At 39.5% G+C, this 21892-nt stretch overlaps 1 protein-coding gene across 1 annotated transcript in view; it reads right to left on the bottom strand.

Moving 5' to 3' along the window:
- Positions 1–21892, bottom strand: part of iars1 (isoleucyl-tRNA synthetase 1) — a 46802-nt gene that overhangs the window by 1862 nt on the left and 23048 nt on the right. The window contains exons 16-33 of the mRNA XM_034585372.1: positions 20785–20979; positions 20390–20476; positions 19455–19538; positions 17531–17675; positions 17056–17176; positions 16685–16776; positions 16205–16282; positions 15469–15590; positions 12315–12417; positions 12009–12092; positions 9801–9975; positions 7318–7430; positions 5264–5359; positions 2723–2899; positions 2409–2529; positions 1976–2101; positions 1457–1603; positions 830–982 (exon numbers count right to left, since the gene is read on the bottom strand). Coding sequence (XP_034441263.1) covers positions 830–982; positions 1457–1603; positions 1976–2101; positions 2409–2529; positions 2723–2899; positions 5264–5359; positions 7318–7430; positions 9801–9975; positions 12009–12092; positions 12315–12417; positions 15469–15590; positions 16205–16282; positions 16685–16776; positions 17056–17176; positions 17531–17675; positions 19455–19538; positions 20390–20476; positions 20785–20979 — 2219 coding nt within the window. The remainder of the gene's footprint in view (positions 1–829; positions 983–1456; positions 1604–1975; positions 2102–2408; positions 2530–2722; positions 2900–5263; positions 5360–7317; positions 7431–9800; positions 9976–12008; positions 12093–12314; positions 12418–15468; positions 15591–16204; positions 16283–16684; positions 16777–17055; positions 17177–17530; positions 17676–19454; positions 19539–20389; positions 20477–20784; positions 20980–21892) is intronic.

Below are 21892 nucleotides of genomic sequence, written 5' to 3'. Positions count from 1 at the left end.
TACCCAGGCTGAGATATGACAGTTTAGAAGATAGTTCATTCAATTCATGACCTTTTCTAGAAACTACTTTTCTTATCAGTGACGTTAGGTGATGAAGGTAAAAGCTGTCAATCTAATTTTCCTGTCAGCGTATATCAGCCCTGCATTTCTGGTCTGAAATCAGTTGAAAGCCGCAGTGGGATGGGATTTACTTGTGTGGAGGAGTTGGGTTGATTTTAATGTTATCTGCTCTGGTCAGGGAATATAATCCATTCTAGACCATATATGTATGTATTTTATTTCTAAGTACAGTTTAAATTATCTACTGTGTTAACGCCAACACTCTGGTCCTCCAGTAATTTAAATCTTATCACATAAGAGCTTCTCTCCTTCTGCATTTTGTAGCTCTGCGTGATCGTTTTTTTTCTTTGAAAATGTTTTTGCCAGAACTGAGGGAAACCTCTTGGGAACATTTGTATATTTTTTGTCAAATTGGTGCCAAATTAGCGATTAGCAATATGTTTGTAATGCATTAGTGCATTTACGCTCAATTATAACCGGATTACTTTAACTCTGAAGGAAACATGATTAATCTTGGTCTTTTTCTCTGATCTCTAACTTCATTCATGGGCATATATTTGTGTTTGTTTACTTTCTCTTTTTGTCTATTATAGACCAAATCCTGTAGAGTTGTCAAGTCCACAACAATGTGTAACCAGGAACCACAGGGAACATAACAAATTTCACTCCCCACCTACCACCTTAATGTTGTTTCCATCCAAATGGAACGTAAGAGTCTTCTGCATGGATGCTAGGGTTTATATGATATCCACCAGTTGTTCCATCTTACCCTGAGTGAGGTCCTGGTCCAGGTAGAGTTTGAGCCATCTGCTGCGAAGGCCAAACACCTTGGCGGCTTCAGACAGGAGGCCTGAGTAGTCGAGCCCATTCTGTCCCACTGGGTTCACCAGCAGGAGGGTGCCCACCTCTCCTGTCTGGCATTCTAGAGGAGAGAGGATGAGAGGAGAAGAGACGTGAACCAGACAGACTTTATCTCCTGTATAAATGATCGGATTAGGTCTGTTTACAAGTCCTGAGAAAGTATGTGATGAAGCCAAGGCTGAGTCATGACAACAATATGGACTCCATTATCAATCTCTGCAAAGGCTTGGAGAGGCTGTTCTATGTTTAACCATCATAGTTGGTTTTGGTACACGTCTTTATGTACTTTTGTTTTACAATTTTCAGTGTTACTGACTGTGTTAGTGTGATTATGGATTTTAAAATAAAAGGATCAGATCTGTTGCAGCCATAATGCAATATATATTAAATTAAATAAGGCTTTGACTGGTTTGGTTTTGGTTTCTTTAGCTGTTAATAAGAAGAAATAATGTTACCCGTATCATTTAAAAGTGAGAAGCACTGACTCATTAGTAAGGAGTGATTACACATGTATGTGTGGGCCTGTGTCTCTCACCAGCCGGTTGTGCATCGCAGAGCAGCAGATTCACGTAAGGACACAGGAGGGCGTCGGCGGTGGGGATGGGGCCGGGGGACGAAGAGCCTGAAGTTACTGACAAAGTTTTACCACTCAAAGCCTGAAGGTCCGTTTTGCTGGTCAACTCTGTCATAAACACACATGCACACACATGGGTTAGAAGTCAAAAGAAATGTTTCATTTCAGCTGCTTAACTCTTAAACTCCTGAACTGTGAAAAACTAGAGGTTTAAGAAAATGTCTCCAGCTTTACATTCTTTTGGATAACATTATATTTATTTCATTTATTCTATGTATTCAAATACATTTCTCACCTGTCTGAAAAACCTTTTACAGCATTTTGTCAGTTTCATAGCTTCTACACAAGGTATGAGGAAGACGTTGGTGATAGGATAACTAACAGTCACTAAGGTAATACAAGTTTCTGCTGTAACAGTAATATAATCTGTCGGTCTCACACAAAAGAATGAATGAGTTTCTGAGTCAGATCAGTTCTCACCAGTTCCGCTGTTGAAGAATCTGAGCTGGGTGTTATTTGTTCCAAAGATGCTGCTGCACACTTTCTGCAGCTTGTCCACGTCTAGTCTGTTGTCTCCTTTGGGGTTCTCCAGCAGCACCACTCCCTCTGATCGAGTAAACAGTGACGGTGTATTAATAAGTCAGTGAAACAGCTCACAGGGTTCATTTATAGAGAAGCAAAGGTGGCTGAAACAATCCAATACATGCACGGACTTGCAGACCTTTGGAGTTACTTTAAAAATAGTAGAAAACAACTGAGCTGTACATATTTTATTATCTTAACAATCAGACGATTCAGTTTTCTCAAAAAGGAAAAATAACCCTCTGTTGACAGTTTTAAAAGTTACACATTCTTGATAAGTTAATTTTTTGCTGGAAAAGCAGTTTTCCTTTTCAGCCTCCCGATGTGATACCTTGTTCTTTGCTGTTGACCTTCACCCTGAGGTTCACATAGGTACAAGCTGGTCCATTTAAGGAGACACGAGGGCCTGAGGATCCCTTAACGATGACCAACTCCAAGTCGGCCCCCTTCAGCTGCAACACAGGGGGGAAAGAGAGCATGAAAGAGGGAATGACAGAAATAGCATATCCTGATACACTTGTTATACAATAAGTTAATTTTACACCAAATTGTCATCCACACCAAAATAAATGGTTGAATAAAGTGTAACACGTATCACTGCAGAGGAAACAATAATCCTGCTTTCCCTTGGGATTTATTTCATACCTGAGTCTTTTCCTCTATGATGACACCACCAGTTTTGGGAACAGGGAAGGGCAAGAGCGGAGCCTTGGTGGTCGCCAGGATGAAGTCAGTGTGAGCCTGGATCACAGAGTCCAAGTGCTCCCCCTCTGGCTGGCAGCGGTAGTACACAGTTATCTCATCTGATGGCACCAAATGGCCCTAGGGGGAGAGAATGAGACATGGGTGGAATGTTGTATGTAAACAAATTAAGTAAAGCGCTTAGTTTTTGTGTTAAGTGAAGAAGTATTATTTTGCAACCCCAAGGATGATGAGTCAAAAATGAGTAAATGTGATAAAAGTATTGTTTGATTTGTCTTTTCAAACAACACAACAATCTGCCATTTGGTTTTAGAAAAACAGTTTTCAGATTAAAACTAACAAATCACAATGTAGTAATTCTCTACAAAGGTTTTTGTTGTCCTTTGTAAGAAAATGAAATCTGGAGGAAACGATTACTGGAGTAAGTAATCTACCCCCTGTATGGGATGAAGAAAATGGAAGGGCGAACACAGTTGGGATTAAAAAGCAGAAAACAGACAGTGGTAGAACAAATAAAGGAAGAATGGAACAAGGGGAGATTTTTTATTGGATGAAAGCCCATCTATTTTGGCTTTGTGTACTGCCAGCTTCCTCTAACCTTGACACATTCAAACACATTGATCTCATCCTAATCTGCAGTGTGCAGCCGTGCACATGTGTGCACAGCCACACACATATTTTGTGTACAACAAACACGCAGACACACACACACTAATGCAGTATGTGGCTCAAGGGCAGAGGAATAAAGTTAGCTAGATACAGAGGAGCAGTCAATCAATGAGAAGGTTTATAGGCTTTTCCTGCCAAGTCAAGGTACTGACCCTCCCCTGAAGGGGCTAGTACAGTGTGTGTGTATGTGTGCACACCTCAAATAGAACTACTGAGAACTGCAGATAATGAGCGATCCAATAAAAAAAGGAAAATGCTGACCCCCGTTTCTCCACCGTGCATATGCTCACAAACAAAACACCAACACCCACGTAAACATTGTTAAAGACACAAATACAACAACTACTACCAAACACGTCGAAGAAAAAATTAATTCCCATCCCCGGGGTGGAAAATTCCTCATAGATCTCAGTTTGAAATAACTGGAGGAATTTAGCTTGGCCAGGAGCCAGTGCACACCACTGCTATAGGGGGACGGAAAAAGCTGTTTGTTGCTTGTGAAAACAAGGGGCTGTTGGCTAATCCGTCTTTACTCCCCAGACCACTTCAAAGCTCCAACATTAGAATCTGAAAGAGGCCAGACTGTAATTAAGCTTCCATTAAGCCTGCCTTATGATGGAGAAACTTCTTACTGTGACGCTGCAGTGGAAAGATTTTAAAAAGTGCCCCGACAAAATTAGCATGGGACATAAAGAGGAAGGGGGGGGAAAAAAGGGAGAAAGGGAGGGAAATATAAATAAAACAGAAAAAGTAAATCTTAATAGTATGGCTGTATCTAACATCTACTTTCATTATGAGTACTCTATTGCTTTATTGTAAAATGTAAGAAAAAAGCTTAAAATGTTTTTCACACTTTCCCGGAGGACAACCAACGCTCCTGTAACTGACAAAATATAATGAGGGTGATCTGAAAAGTAAATAAAATTGACCAACAAATCAATTAATAATATTGCCATTTAAATTACCTCAATGGGAGTTTAAGAAGATTCATAATTTTCTTTTGATGCAAAATCAAAACATCTTTTACAAGTTAAATGTTTTCCAACTTATTCCTTTGCATTTCTTTAGTTTTGGCAGATTTTTAAATCATATATTTGGCCTTGTTTTCTCCATTAAATTTTTGTCTTTACATTTCCAATTTCCCTAATTGTGATAAGATAAAGAAATTGTTGTGTCCTTTTTGAAAAGCTGGAGACTAAGATTGATGTTTTTACTTAATAAAAGGATTTAAATGATCTGTTGCTCGTCTCACTGATTAATCATCTCATAGAGCTACTACTACTGTATCTATATAAAACCTTGTTAGGGCAGTGAGTGTGGGAAGTAAACTGTACTGGCAGGATGAGGGTGTTAAAAGTTTAAGAAGGCAAAAATAGTGTTGTTAACAAATGCCAAACAAGGGAAACCTCAAACACATGAAGTGTTTCCTACTGGAGAGACTGTATTATTTCTTATTTTAGATTCATGCCGTGTCAGAAAAATCAAACAGGAGTGGAGGTGCAGGTTGACATCAGTCTTTTAAATACCACACAGAATCTTCTGTGTCATGATTCTTCTCTGTCACACTGTCATACATTCATTATTCACTATGTAAGCAACAGCCTTGGAAAATATTTTATCTTCAACCACATCTCAAGCGTCCTGACACAGTGGAGTGGTTTACTCACTGTGGCACGGCCCTGACTACAAGTTGGGCAACAGTTTCAATTATGTCAGATTGCATTCATTACACACGGGATTGTAACATTCAGTGCTGGTGTGTTATGTGTCACTCTTGTTCCAGCGCTAATAGAGCTCCTGAAATTCTCGACCCACCTTCTTGCGTAGTTTCTGAATTCGGTTGATGACTTCTCGGGCAACGCCTTCGTCCACCATGGACTGGTCAGGGGAGACATCCAACAGCACGAGGGCCTAAAGACAAGGAGGAAAGATTAAGTTTAAAGATTTAACTGGTCACACAATAAACAGACGATAAACAGTTCTGATGTTTCCAGACTGATATGGTTATCTGATATTTTTGACAAAAAAAGACAGCCTCATATTACAACCCTCAGTTTAGTCATGTTTGATATGTTAATCTACAACATAAATCTGTTGTTAATGATGAGTACATTTCAAAAGATTTGTACTAATCTCTTCATATTTGGGTTCCCACCAATGACTGCAGTTAAAAAATGGACGACATGACCGATGAAGCCAAAACATTTTGATCTTCTCCAGGTGGCTGGCTGCAGTATATGTCATAAACCATGTCACCTCCACGTTAGCAGATGGGACATTGGCCAAAACGAAAAAATCTGAGTGAATGCAAAATGACATTAACAGTGCAAGACGGCGACGTGGAAGGAAGTGAAGATGTGTTGTGCAACTTTGTGTATATTCATTTAGTTTAACATCCAGTGATAATGGGAGCAGTTTTTAAACAAATGCACAGTATATCAGGCCTCAACGGTGATAGCTGACTAAAAATGAATGTGTGCAAACTGTAAAACGAATTTGGGAGCCTGTGTGCAGGTATACAAAATAAAACAAAAATCAGCCTGTATTTTCACTTTTAAATGAAATGGTTGATAACACAACAACAATGACCAAAATTGCAGCCACTGCACTGAACCAGTGTTTTCCGTTGGAAGTAAATCAATCATCAATCAATGACGAGTGAATACTTGTGAGAAACTCAATCACTCATTAGCTCAAAGATGTGTGTCCTGCTGTGGACCGCTGGCTGAGCTCAGAGCGGACCAGACGACGAGTTCACAAAAGCTCCAAGGCCAGCGGTATCTCGTATTGTCAAAGGGACTGAGCGTTTTTTTTTGTTGTTTAAGAATGAGGTGTATAAATGTGTTCATATCCTCCATATCGTTTTGTTTTGATAGTTTTATAGTATAAATGATTAAGGACAAACATGATATTTAATCATTTTTTGTGCGTCAAACCCTGTATAAAGTTCAAACATTTATAATGTGAAAACTGAAAGAAAAAAAAGGAAAAATAAACCTAACCAAGCAGCAATAATGAAAATGTTGCATTCTGTGTAAGTCACTAAAGTAAAATTAGTGTCATGTTGAGCAGGACAGAGCTGCTGCCAGCCCGGAACGCTTTGCCACGGGAAGGAGGAGGGAACGAGATGACAGCGTTACAGAGTAGTACTAAAAGGAACAGAGAAAAAGAATAAGAGGAGAGAGAGAGAACAGAGAGAGACAGACAGATGGGAGCTAGAGAGTCGGTGCGAGCGAGCGAGAGTGACAGAGAATTAAAAAGCCAGCTCAGTTAACTGGTATTAAGGTGCAGCCGTGTGTTGTATGTACGGTTGGAGGAGCACTGATTAGAGAGGGCCTGTGGGAAACGCATACATGCTGGATTCCACTTAGCCTTGAAATTATTTCATACATCCCACTCACAGTAAAGACACATAAATGCGTTTACAGTATATGGCAGCTCGTGCTGGAGCTACAGCAGAGCAGCATTTACTTTTTCAGATTCAGTTACGATTCACTTTGTAGCTCAGTTTACACAACAACAGTCAACAGTAATGTTGCAATAAAGAGAGGTCAGTGTGTGTGTGTGTGTGTGTGTGTGTGTGTGTGTGTGTGTGTGTGTGTGTGTGTATATGTGTGTGTAACTGTACCTTTAGATCTGTTTTTAGAAACAACAGTAATTATGCATCTCATTAAAAGGGCCTTTGTGTAATGAAAAGTACATGAACTGTGCAAGTTTTGAATATATATTTTATATATAGATATCTCAATATTCCTGATATCACACTCACATTGAGAATATGAGTGTTGACTTTGCATTCAAAGTTGATGTGTTTCATTGATGTGTCTAATCTGAACACAACTAGGTTTAAATGTATAGCAGAAATGTACCTGTGCATCAGAGTGGGCTTCATACTGTGCAGCGGAGTCTGAGCTCTGGTTGAAGGTGTACATCAGCCTCAGGTCCTCTTCATGGAGCTCGTGTCCTTCCACCACGATGGTACCTTAAAATAATATACAACAATTATGAGGAAACATTAAAAACTACCGTTATTATCATGACAACAAAAATATTTAAGACTTATATGTATGTATATATAAATAACATTTATGAATTCATAGAAAATAATATGCTGTTCATGCAAATTTCAACACTATGGGTCCCTGTTTTGTTTCACCATCATCATCATTTACCATAAATTATAGAGCTGATACAAACTGCACCAGGGGGTGCATGAAGATTAAAACCATATTTAATATAGAGTTTGTGAGTCTGATTTTAGTATCTGATAAAATCGTAAAGGTGAACAACTCAGGGATAAAATACAGAAGTAAAGGTGCCGACTGAAGATGTATAATTGTTTTCACATTAATTCCTGTGAAAATCTACAAAGACCTTGATTCTAGCAATAGAGATATGCATATTTGTATACAATTTTACAAGTATAAAAATAGAAAATAGATAATTTACTGAGAATAAAACACCACCCATTATGATTAAATCAATGATGATTAAACTCCCCACCATCCTCATAATTTCATTTAAATAATTGCCAACTGATTATGTGAAATTATTCTAAGTGGCAGGAGTCGTCTCGTGAGTAGGATTCTGGAAAAGGTTTCATTAAACCCAGTCTTTCAAAATAAAGTGCTCTTTTAACTGCAGACAGCAGACCCAGGCTTTGTTTTGAATTATCTGTGGTCTGAGCTGGTATTTACTGGCATTTTAACATCCCTTACATCGCAGTGTCCTCAGTCACATCCACAGAGATCAGAGCTTTTAAACAATACAGCAAACTCAATCTAGTCAGGTTTATATTTCCATTTTGCCAGTGGCAGCAATTACCCACGTCTGTGTTCTGACTAAAAACCATGACCGGTGCTCTGCTCTCCTCTTCACTTCTGCACACCCGGAGGCTGGGTGAAAACAGACACTCCCATCCCCTCTAATCCTAGATTTCCACACTTTGATTTCCTGTGTCCCTCCCTTCTCCTCTGCTCTTTTCCACCCTCTCTCTGAACCCATCTTCTTTCACCCCATCAATATGATGGGATCAAAAGGCACGGGTATGGAGTAATGACTAATAAAAGCAATAGGCATGAACCCACAATCAGTTTCTAGCCAACTTGCATTCCTTCAAGTCTAAATTGGAACAAGGCTTTTGGACTATGCTGTGAGGAATTGCTTGAAAAGGTTAAAAGGAGCCTCTCAACTAAATGTGAGTGTTAGCGCTTCCATGGACACATTTCACTGACACTGCTTCAGTCAACTTCAACTAACTGATCAACTACCAGATGTTCATCTTGTCCACCAGTTTTCTGTTCTTGCTCAATATCTTTGAAATCTTGTAAACTAAAAACAACAAGAAGTACCAGAGTTCGGCCCCTGTGACTTTGAACTTTGGCTACCAAAACCAAATCAGTTAACGCTTGAGTCCAATGTTTGTGCCAAATGTGAAAGGATTCCCTCAAGGCATTCCGGAGATATCTCTTTCACCGGGCTTTGGGAATCCACTTGACCTTTGAGCACCAAAATCTGTTCTTCCTTCAAACCAAGTGAATGTTTGTACCAAATTTGAAGAAATATCATAGCCCTGAGAATGGGCATAAAAATAGATGCTGAATTATACGGCACATTAGCACTTTAAAATGGGTCTTGTACTTTTGATCTCAATTTCTTAAACTGTAACTCGATGCTGCTGTACACATTTTCATCCGAGTGTCCCCTCTCCATCGTTTTCCACCATCCTCTTCAACATCTAGCTCTGTCCTTCCATCCTTTCACTTTTCCCCTTCCAATTGGCTGGACTTCAAACATACAAGTGATTGGAAATGTTCAGTTCCCACAGCCAAGCTGACCTCCACTGCTTCCTTCCCCAGAGACTCTGGGAGCTCTCCTCGTCTTTCTATAATTGGAGAGACAAGATACCTTGCACTGCTTTGATCCGTACTCCAGCTCTGATTATAGTTTCACAAGGGTTATGGTTTTATATATTCTGAGGATAAACCGTCCGTCTGTGTGCAGCAGGTTTCATTACAAGGATTTATATATATTTTTTTAATTAATTAAACAAACAACTGTGCAATAGCGTTAAAAGTCCTAATACTAACCAACTGCTTTTCACATATGTATTACGCAGTAAACTACATCACCGTCTACTGATTCAATCTTTGGTAATTGTGGAGAAATACGAATTTTGGTAATATTTTGGCAAAATATGAATACACAAAAAATTGTGTAAATCCAAACTAGTGAACTGCGTGAGACTGCTAATGTGCTGACAAGTTTTTGGGATGTTTGTATTCTCCCTGACTGTGATTTTAGGATTTGCGATCATAAATCGTGTGGTGGTTTTGCCCACACAGAACCATACCTGTCTTCTGGAAGGCCTCTAGCTGTTCGTTGGTGAGCTCCTTGATAGAACCAATGACGGATTTGAAGGCCCCCTTTAGTCTCTTGCCCAGCACCATGTGGTCCGGCTCAGCTCTCAGACTGATGCCGTACTTGTCCTTGTCCGTTGACAGGGTCAACTGTCGCACATTTAGCTCCTGGAGGACGACAATTTTAGAAAAGGTAAATTCACTGTCTTGTAGTTTCCTGTAGAGAGAATATACATACGTACAAAGGATGGACAAAAAAAACGAACTAAAACAAAAAAAATATGTTTGTATATGAATGTAATGTTCTAAATAAAATTAACTCAAATCAGGAAAATAAATAAAAAATATCACTGAAACTCAAACTGAAAATATAATTCCCTTCGAAAACTGTATCTAGAAAAAAAGCTTCTTGCCCAAGGCATGTGCTGTAGAGGGCAAATTTAAAAGTTGATCACAGAACCAAACCCTGACAGAGTAACTCAGCCATGAAATCAACCAGCCAGTCTTTAAATCTCATATAAGCTATTCATCCTTTTCAGTCACTATCTTTCTGCCTTTCAATAAAAATTGTTTTATCCTTCAATCTTAATGGAGAGAAATCTGTGATCCAGTCATATCTGGTGAAGCAGCAGAGACGCCTCTTTCAGTAAATCCCACTGAAAAGTTGAGGCTGGTGATCGAGACCGAGCTCTAGAATAGTTGACCTGCATGGAGAGCAACAGATAAGCTGCCGTAGTGGGATGAGTAGAAAAAAAGGGCAGTGAAGGGTTGATGGAAGCAGCTCAATTTCAGATGAGCTTATTTTTAAGTGCCCAGATCGTGATTTGGGTTTTTTCTTCACAACTTGTGTTTAGCCTGATGCTTTGGACAATAAAACTTCAATCAGCCGAATTCAAAATGTACATTTAATTGAAAATGCTTCATTTCTGTGTCTTCATGTTTTTGCAATTCAAGACTTTGTCTGCGGAGTGCAATCTTAGGAAATGGTCTAAAACTTGAGATATGCCAGTACTAGTATTGGTGCCAGCTGCGCCAACTACTCTATGAAACAGAACAGGAACATTTGTCTGGTCCAAAGATGAGCTAAATGCTTTGTTACGTTCTGTAAGAGTCAAACTGACAACTTTAATTATTTCAGACGTGTGTAAAAGCCTAATCAAAGGTTGTAGAAAAGCAAGTCAGCCATGAAATGAACCAATAAGTAATTCAACTATTGTTGACAATAATAGTTAAAATTAATTAATTAATTTAAAACACTTAATTATCACAATTATCACATAGAGGGTGAAAAGGGGCGCTGGTCAAGAGACAATAAACCATAGTGCATTATTGTTGAATTCAATCAATACGTTATTAAGTTGAGGTAAATTAAATCTAAATGAATAAGAAGGAATTACTAATTAAAAACAGATAATAGATAATGTGATGATAATGAGGTGAATTAAGAATTAATCAACTAAAACTAATCAGGCAGATTGTCAGAAGCTCGGGGGTCTCTCTCGGGGCTGCAGGATCCTAACTGCTCTCAATTCAGATCAAATAAACCTTGTTTATTGGAGGGAAGTTTGAAGCCAGTGAGGTTAAACTGTTCTCCCACCAGGAATGAAACGAAGTGAAAGATAAGAAGTGGCTTGAACTAAGATAAAGCTTTCACATGTGAACCTTGATCTGAGGCAAGCTGGTCAGATTGATCAGATCTCGATCAGATCTCAATACTGTACCAGGTGTAAACGTAATTAGGTTAAAATCACATCTAGATAATCTGGAAACTGAACTCAGTAATTTTTCAAGCTGCTTGTGTGAAAGCGAAAAAGAGTTTCAAGAATTGTAACGATATTACAGTAGACAAACTGATGAACGGTAATTAAATGTCTCCTATGACAGACTGAAAATATCATTATGCTCATGTTTGCACTTTGTATTTGATGAAGGGTTTGTGTGCATCATTTTCCAAGTCATCTGCTCCACCCCTCTTTTTCAATTAACCAGAATTTCAATTACAGCTGCACATACAAACAGCATGAGGAGATGATCTCCCTCTGATATTCATCCCTTCAACCAAGTAGACAAACAGAAGTGGCAACAAGGATCTTTACAATGTTTCTCTTTAACTTATACATTTTATATTACTAATCAAAGAACAGTAGATCAACAAAAATAGAATAAATCAATTCATAAAATACATAAGATAGTTAACTTACTTCCAGGATGTATTTCTCCAGTGACTGGATGTCTTTCAGAGCCTCTGGATCCTGGTAAATAACTACCACCTCCTTCAGTGGGTACTGAAATACACATCAGATGGTCAACAAACCATCAACTTTACAATCCATATCACAAGGCAATATATATATATATATATATATATATATATATATATATATATATATATATATATATATATACACATACATATGTTTGAAAATAATAGAATTTAAGATCTTGTTTCCTGTTGTTTTGATTAACATTGAAGTGTATGAGTGAATTAAGTAAAACTGATGATTTACCTTGACGGGCAGGGTCTTCCTGTCTCGGATCACTCTGCCCAGCTCAATCACAGACTGCATCTGAGAGACAGCGCTCTCAATGCGCTTGTCAATCACACTCTCCCTGAGAAACAGACGCAAAAGAAGTGTCATCACATCATGAGTTGTGTTAGCATGTTGACTAAACGAAAAAAAAGCCGTTTTCAGACATGAACAGCTGAAATGTGCCGAATATCGGATCTGGACATATACCTTTCACATATAAACAGCGCAGTAGGAGATTGTCTGGGTCTGACACGTTCACAACAACAGGAAAATGTCAGCAATGTTCAGGTGAAGGATGGTGTCTGGGTAGAGCGAGCAGGAGGCAGGAAATGACGTACAACTTCCACTGTATAAAAGACGTGTTTTTCCTTACAGCACATCAGGATCGACCCGTATCACCAAAACCTCACCAATCTCGTTGACTTTCTAACTGAACATCTTTGTCTTTTTTTTTTACATTTTCTGGATATTTTACAAGGCCGCTGGCAGAGAAAGTTCCTGAAATGTCTGGAGCAATGACTCGGACATTTGCGTTTCTACAAACAGCCCCTCTGGGAAATTTCAGGAAAATGTCTGGACTTCTGTGCATGTCTGAAAGCAGCTTGAGTGAGGAGAAGAGAGCTTAAACTAGGAGTCATTAGTGAACTTTTTTAAGCTTATTGCGAGGGTGTTATATGACCTCTCCTCTTCTTAAAATAACAGCTAATCTTCTTTGGATAATTTTTTCTATTTTCTGTGAAATTTTGCCCAATATCAGGCCACAATTAGGGGACAGAGGTGTTTTATACAGAGACTCAGATCTCACAACTATGGTTAATGGTGATTTAGAAATTCTACTGGGTCTTCAGTTGAGAAAAAATGAATAATAATGTGTGACAAGGTTAGTAGCACAAATCCAAATGAAGACACAGTTCAGAACCATCAGCGCCGAATCTGTAACATTCACTAATAAGGTACAATGAGACTTCCACCTCTAAATTCAAATTAGAGCCGCACAGCTACTGATAATCATGCGCAGCGATGTTAACCCTAGTTATATGCAGAAGTATAAGCTGTGTGTGTTCACATGCACAATGCTTGTTCATCTATCCCTGCAGTGTGCGTCCCCCGTGTGCATACAAAATTGGAGTAAAATGACAGAGGAGAGGACGCCAGGGACAGCCAATCATTTAATGAGCTGATTGAAGAGCAGCTGCTCCCACTGCCTGATTGGTGGCTGACCTTTGGGAGGAGGGTGAAGTAGTCCCATTTGACAACAGAGGGGACGAGCGGCTAATAACGCAGCAGCAGTGAGAGCTGCCAAAGTGACGGAGGAGATTATATGAACCATTACACAAACAGTTTTCCTTCTGCTAAATCAAGTGGGTATTTAATCATGTCAGAACTTTTTTTAGTGTTAAAGATGATGCAATTAAGTTTAGGTAATTAAAAAATTCTCCCAGGCATTAACAAAACTGATCTGCCACCGAGGCACACACTTAACTGAAGTAATTGAAGTGAAGGGGATGAAATGATCGTGTTTTCGAAGCAGCATCCATTTACAGGCCTGACAATCAAGGCAAGCCCTTGTTCTAATTCTGAATTCTGTGTGGGTATTTTGAGGTCTCTGAGGAAACGCTCTTGTACGTCTATAAAAGTGACTTTACTAAAAATACAAACAAGATGTAGGTGACTTGTTTGAGGGCAAGATACCACTTAAGTTGAAGGAGGCTGTGCACAACGATTTCTGTCACTTTCTCCATTTTCAAATGACCTGGTTGTTGGTCGGAAGCGACTAATTTCTGATTCCCTTCTATTATGCAGAAACAATGAGCCATGCATTGCATTTGACACATGAGCAGACAAAGAAAATCTGCTCAGAAAGTGCTCAAAGGCAAACTTTTATCTAGAGGATCCAATAGATCTATTAAAATATAATTATGAAAATCATTAGCTAAATTACAATAAAATGAAGGGATGAGTGTGAGACAAAAGAGGAAGATGAAGCAGACGAACAGCAGGAGTGAAAAGAGGAAATTGGGTAAAGGCACAAAGAGAACAGCTGCTGTGAAGCATCTAGAAACTGTTGTGGACTCGTCTCCAAAACACTTCTATTGGGAGGAGTTCAGAATGTGATACGTTGGGGTAAAGTAAGGCTACGGTCTCTGGGTGAACCTGATTAGGCTCTGGATCAGCAGTGGATATCCTGTGAGAAAAGAGAGCGAACACAAGGAGGGTTTTGCTGTGTGAGCTGCAGGCCGACTATGACGTAAGCGTAGCAGTTTTTAAACCAAATTACCCTAGTCACGTTCACTTGGTTAAAACCCCGTGTAAGTAAGCGTCCGTTCTGCTGAAGTGTACTTAACACATCATACTGGATCCAGGGGTGCTGCCCTGCTGCAGAGAAAATTGAAAATGAAAGCTATTATTATTATTACTAAAAGAGAGTTTCTTTCAGAATTGATCAGTGGAGGTGGTAAATGCTGAGAGTTCTCCAACTCTGCTGGATAAACTGCACTTCTAGCTTTTGATTATCAAACTACCTTCAGCATTTTTTTCCCACCAAGGTTTTCCAAACACTGATTCGTTTGCCTGCCAAAATATGACCGTTTTTCAGTTTTTGTTTTCAGACCTTGTGTTGTCGGCATCAAAGAATCCGTCTTTTACCATTTTCTTTTTGTTCTGTGTTTTTTTGTGTTATATCGTGCCCCGTCAGCGTTTCTCTGTACATACTAAACTAGAATTATCGTATTTTGTAAGGTCATAGTGACCTGGACCTTTGACCACAAACATTGAAACATTTTTTGAGTCCAAGTGAATGTTTGTACCAAATATGAAGAAATTCTGTTAAGGCATTCTTGAGATATTATGTTCACAATGGAATGGACGGACAACACGAAAATATTGGCTGTTGCCAGTGCAGAGGCATGAATAGAAACACAGTATGGGGAGTGGGAGCTAGTTTGGGGTGAAGAGTATGGACATCACACACTGACCATTAGTCACTTTTCTTAGCATGGACATCGACAACCCTTTCCCTGAGTGATCATGAGTTTTTGGACCCGTCACTGAATATCCTCTTTAAGTTGAGCACCTTGAAACAATCCTCGTCCCATAAACTGAAGCTTTAATGAACAGATTTTTTTCCTACCTGACTTGGGGCAGCATGAGATAGTGAATACTGCTGATGTCCTTGTCGTCGACAGAGGCAGGGTCAATGAGTTGACGCAGATTTTGGTACATCATCTCCGTAATGAAGGGTGTGAATGGAGCCTGAGGTACAGGAGGAAAGAAAGTAGACATGAGAGAAAGTAGAAGTAAGCAAGACAATTAAAAACTCTGTAGTTTAGTTAATTTACATTTTCTGACTTAGAGGCCCAAATGTCAGAAGGAACAGTGAAATCAGTTTCCCGAAGCTATTTTCCTCAGATAGTTCAAAAGTTCAAATTGAATTGTGCCACAGTGTGAGTGAGGTTACTTCTAAAGCAATTCTCCTCCATTTCAACCACAGCTAATTAATTTGTATAGCTCTGCAGATCTGTATTGATCTGGGTTACGCTAACTGCCTCTTAGCGTGCCTCTCGCCTCACATGCAAACATCTTCAATGTGTTATAAATAAAAACTCCTACTACTCATGCAATATTCATAGCCATGCCAACACACACACACACACACACACACACACACACACACACACACACACACACACACACACACACACACACACACACACACACACACACACACACACACACACACACACACACACACACACACACACACACACACGTCTTGCAAACACAAAAGCAAAATCTCACCATAAGAAATTTCCCCCATACATTCTCTTTTCTCTCTCAGTCAAACACACAGGAACAGTATGACTCACCATCAGCCTGCACATGGAGAACAGAACACTGAAGAGGGTTTCCAGTGCCCACAGGCAGTCCTCAGTGCCACTCTCTCCCTACAAAGTTCACACATAAACATACATATAAACATATTTCATCCTCTTAAAACAGTGAATAGATAAAAGTGCTCTGGCGAAAACCAGGACATGTATACACAATCCAAGTCAGCCAAATGTTGACTCGGAGGGCTACAAACTGACTAAAGTAACATGAGCACAGATGACCACAGAGAATGAAAAGATTTGCTGGTAGTACTGTTACCATTTAAATAATAAATCCTAAAAAGATACAGGAATAAACTATACATTTATTTCTGTATAAAGCTATACTAACCCATCAGATACTACTAATACTACTAGTGATGACCATTACTGTCTAGAATTTGCACTTCCCATCTTCATTACATAAAAAACAACACTAACACTAAAAGAAGCACAAAGTAAAAGCAAATTTCTCACCTTCAGACGGCGCCTGTTGGTTCTGACGTACCAGTTGGTGAGCATGTCCACAAACTTGACCAGGCGAGGCACGACAGTGTAGAGGCGGTAAGCTGCAAACAGAAATTACTCTCAGTTGATTTATATAACCTTTATTTAACAAGTAGTCACATTGGCATCAAGATCCCATTTGTAAGAGAGGACTGAAAACAGCACAGCAACAGGGATGGATTTTAAGACATTAGTTATCTCCTTGGTCACTGTCCACATCAAGTGGGTTAACTTGAAGAATAGATTGTGTGTGTGTGTGTGTGTGTGTGTGTGTGTGTGTGTGTGTGTGTGTGTGTGTGTGTGTGTGTGTGTGTGTGTGTGTGTGTGTGTGTGTGTCTCACCATCCATCTCAGCCTTGAAGAACTGAATGAGTGACTGTGTGAAGGACTGAATCCATTTGTCCATGATGTTATCACTCTGCTTTGCCGTGTTCTCGTTGTACAGAAACTGAATCTCATCCTCCTGACAGACAGAGATGAGCACATATTAAAAAAACATAATTGATAAAGCATAAACACAAGTCACCATTATATTTCCTGATTGACAGAACACAACACATTACATCATTGGTGTTAAACAGCTTAACAGAGCCTGAACCCAGTCGCAAATATGAGCAAACATTTTTGAAAGAGTAGCAGTTTGGACCTGATCATATAGAAATACTAACATGTACCATCTACAGGCAACAAGAGCAATTGCAGCTTATTTCAACGTTTGTGCCACCTTAGGGCGAAGTTCCCCATATGGTAAGGAATAGCTAAAAGAAAATTATAGGACTGTAAAATTCATTGTGTTCATTCTGTTGTGTTCACGTACCATCTGTAGCCTTTGAACGTTCTGCACCAGAAAGCGATAGGCATTATACCAGGGGAGGAAGACATCTTTCAACACGTCCCGCACACCGTCCTCTTTGAAACGCAGGTTCTCTGCTCTCACGACTGGAGAGTTGATGAGGTAAAGTCTACAGAGAGAGAGAGAGAGAGAGAGAGACAGTGAAGGAGTTGGTAAGAATGCAGGTGTGCAGCAGGGCTGATTATGAGTGAGGGCATACGATGCGTAAACAGGTAAATAAATATTTGATGGATTGAACCTTAAATAGCTGTATGTGTGAGTGGCCCCTGGAGAAGTGATCTACATACACTCATGTTGAGGGGGCACAGAAATATTGTTGTTTGTCAAGATGAACTCATCTATACACCAACATGCAGCTAATAGCTCCATATCAGTTAGCATTGCATCTTATTAGTCTGTGTATGGGCATCATAACAGTTTCCAGTCATACATGTCTACATGAGAGAGATTTAATGAATAAATTATCTGGTAAAACTGACTTAACTTTATCTCTGTCTCAAGCCATTGTATAATATCAATATGTGGAAAGGTAAGGTGTACTTTTATAGATCAGGTATATGTTAGTGGACATCTTTTAAATTGTAACCTACTTGATGTATAGGTAAGGCAGCCCAACAGAACTCTGTTAAAAATTTAAACCATTTCCTAACAGAGGGTGTTTGCAAGTGTTTGTTTGGGTGAGTGAACCACATCAATAATTGAAGCTGTATCTAACCTCTCACAAGATGCAGTTAGCTGACAGTATACATCGGCAAATGAAACAAGGCGAGCTGCTTTGGATTTAAAAACACTTTGCGTTGATCTATTCAACATGTTTCTGACGCAAAGAGCTTCTTAATCGCTGCTGTTGGGTTTCAGTAATTTCCTCATTCAGAGGATGTAGAGAAATGTTAAAACTTCAGTCAGACGCAAAACTCCACTCTCTATGGAAACTAAGAAAACACTGTAGGAAAATATTAAATCATTATTTTAAATAAATGTGATTTATGCAAAGCCTTTCAGTCGTCAAAAATATCTTAATTTGATTAGCTTGACCCAATTAAGCAAAATGTCCACAGAAAATTTGGGCCAAAACCTATATTTACCAACAGCAAGCACTCCAGTGAAAATTAATCTCTTCCCTCCATTACAGCAATATACTGACACTTTTGGTTGGTTTTTGCTTAGAAAATATAAAATAATAATTTTGAAAGCAAGCTGACATGATGCAATGTCATGCAATAGGCCATGAGAGATTTTAATAGCAGCGAATCCAAGATAGATTTGCAATAAAATACATAATAGACACAACTGGTAACTGGAAAAATGCATCTAAGCGCCTTAAAATGAGCAAATATGAAGACAGACTGAATCTCTTCACCCAATTTGACTGGAAATACTTTAACAAAACAAACATCTCACAGTCTGTAACTTTGCTTATTTTCCATTTGTGAGTTTTTGCTGTGAAAATACTTATGGAGCACCCGATACCATGATGGCTTCAGTGTGAGTAAAGTTTTAAACCAGAAAAGAGAAAATGGGGGCGTTGAATAAAAACTGACAGTCGCCCTTGTCTTTTTATCTCTGCAGCTCACTCTTCTTCAGTGTATATGTGAGCATATGGTGCAACTGCATATAGTGCTTTATTCATTAGGCCATATGGCAAAGGCACCCTCGCTGCTCAGGGCAAAGCAGAGAATGTATGACGAGGAACAGTGAGTATGTACAGTATGCATGAGCGTTTCTACTGTATGTAAGACAGGGGAAGTTGCTAGTTAAGTGTAGACAGTGATTAAAACCTTTAAAACTATGACTGCTATAAACATAAGGTAGGTTAACACACTCATCCGCGCCACCGGCACACAGCTTCAGCAACACACACTCGCTCACATTCAGGCTCACAGCTGACCTGAGGGCATCGGCTCCATAGCTCTGCACTATCAGTCCCGGATCGGGGTAGTTCTTCTTACGCTTGCTCATCTTCTGTCCATCGCTGCAGGAATGAAACAAGCACAGGCATTAATGCGCATACACACGCATGCATGCACAAAAGTGCATGTTAGAAACCATGAACTTGGTATTCAAATTAGTCAAAGTCCTTCCAGGTCAGCAGGCCTATGAGCACAGTGCTGCGTTTAGACCCCAGGGCTGAGGACAAGCAGCCCTATTGTAGAGCAGCTCTCAGGGCTCAATGTTACAGCACACATACCACACTGATCATGAGAAACAGCAGAAAGACTAAGAGGGGATGAATGGGCAGGTGAATAAAGAGGGAGAAAAGACAATATGAAAATGATGGTTGAAAGAAAGAGAAAAGTGTGGATAAGTGGAGGCAGACAAGGACGCATGATAGGGGAAAACTAAAAGAAAAAGAAAGGCTGGAATATCATGTTTATCTGTTATTATTATGATCAAAGACCAGAACTAACAATGAACTGGTCCTGTACTAATGTACTTCTTGAACCTGAATATAGCCCAAAAAATGTATATAGCTCATTTCTCTGTGCCCCAGACCAACACTGGTGGACAATAAATTCTTGTAAGTTGTTCAGTTGCTGTACTCATTACTTCATTACCATTAACACAGCAGTTTATTATGAGTCAATGCCACATACAAATCCAACTGCTGTAATTCCTCATTATGACACCAAATCTATAGCTGAACATTGTGCCAAACAAATGACCCATTCTCTCGGGTTTAGGTGATTGAATTATGTAACATTATAAATAAAAATATGTATCTGCAATATAATGTCTACAGTAGAAACCAATGGGCTTGAAGCTGTGAGTCTCAAAGAGGAAAGGAAAGTTTTTTGAATTTGTTAAGAAGTCAATTTGACTGACCTGGCAAGTACCAAGCCATTAACAATGACGTTCTTGAAGGGTGGTTTGCCAAACAGGGCTGTGGAGAGCACCAACAAGGTGTAGAACCTGCAGAAGGGAACAGAAGACAGTATAAAAGGTCAATGTAACACACCTGACCAGAATTACAATTCAAACAATGTTCCAATTAGATTTCTTAATTTTTTAGTCAACCATTTGCATTTTACATCTCATATTAATCCTTTACATTGAATAGTTTCTTGGAAAGAAATGTCAAACTGATCTCCTGCTCTCATCAATTCCCTCAATGACCTCAGCAGGGAAGTGTGCCTCTACCCCTCCTCATCTGTCAACCTCTTTCCATCTATCCCTCCATTAGTTCTCTCCATCCAACAACCTATTCATCCACAGCTTACCATCCCCTCGTCTGGTCAATGCCTTCGGCGATGAAATCAGCGGGGAAAGTGTCCTCAAACTCCTTCCTGTTTTCGAAGGGGTAGTGGACCTGGGCGTACGGCATGCTGCCGCTCTCAAACCAGCAGTCAAACACCTCTGTGATCCTCCGCAGCGTGCCTTTACCGCACCGTGACGGGATGGTCAGACTGTCGATGCTGGGCAGAGAAAGAGTGGACACAAGGAAGGAAAGAAAGAGAAAGGGAGAGCAATTGTTGAGACAGATGGGGGCAATAACAATTTGACAAGTACTGTTTTATTTCAGGTTTTATGAGCGCCATAGGGAACTATTTACTCATTTGTACACTATATAGATCCATGGGTCTATAGGCTGTTCTGGCTGCAGTCCAGAGCAATGATTTTATAATCTTTCACCACTGGGAACGAGCTTTAAGAACAGCGGTGCTCATGTTGTGCTGAAGCACTGTACAATAAGGTCGGTTATTGCTTTGGGTCATATTTTTCAGACACGAGGATATGGATTAATTTACTCTAAATACAGACTTGCTGGGATTCAGCCTGTGGACAAAGTCGTTGTTTTCTACAGAGAAGTTACCTAAGCTGAAGAAAACCGATGAACCTTGTTTCTATAGAAGTTACGGTTTGTCAGTCTGAGTGAAATAACCATTAAATCCAGATCAAATACCCTTTTCTGAGACAAACACAAACAACAAGAGATCCGATAAACACATGTATGCAGACAGTTGATTAAGCACAATTACTTTCTTCTCCCCTCCAGTAACAACCTGCTTCACAAAATAGAGTTGTAGGTATTCAGGCCTATGAACTGTTGTAATCTATTAGCGACTAAAGCTGCTCCATTAATTCCAGTACTGTACTGCTCTTAAGAGCTCCGCTCCTGCGTCTACTTGGTAACAGGAGAGTGTTAAACGGGAGTTTTACAAAAAGAAGGGCACCGCTGAGTACATTTGATGGAGTTTAAGAGGTGACTTTCTGCAGTTTGTCAAATTTAAGATTTCTGTAAAACATTCACTTTTCTAAAATGCCATGCAGGCAGAGCTATTATCTTCAGTAGCTGGCCACTTCACATATTATAATCTGGGCTGATTA

Source organism: Hippoglossus hippoglossus, chromosome 5, assembly GCF_009819705.1.
Source record: "Hippoglossus hippoglossus isolate fHipHip1 chromosome 5, fHipHip1.pri, whole genome shotgun sequence".
In the NCBI taxonomy this organism is placed as follows: domain Eukaryota; kingdom Metazoa; phylum Chordata; class Actinopteri; order Pleuronectiformes; family Pleuronectidae; genus Hippoglossus; species Hippoglossus hippoglossus.
This window is presented reverse-complemented; position numbering and strand designations above follow the sequence as displayed.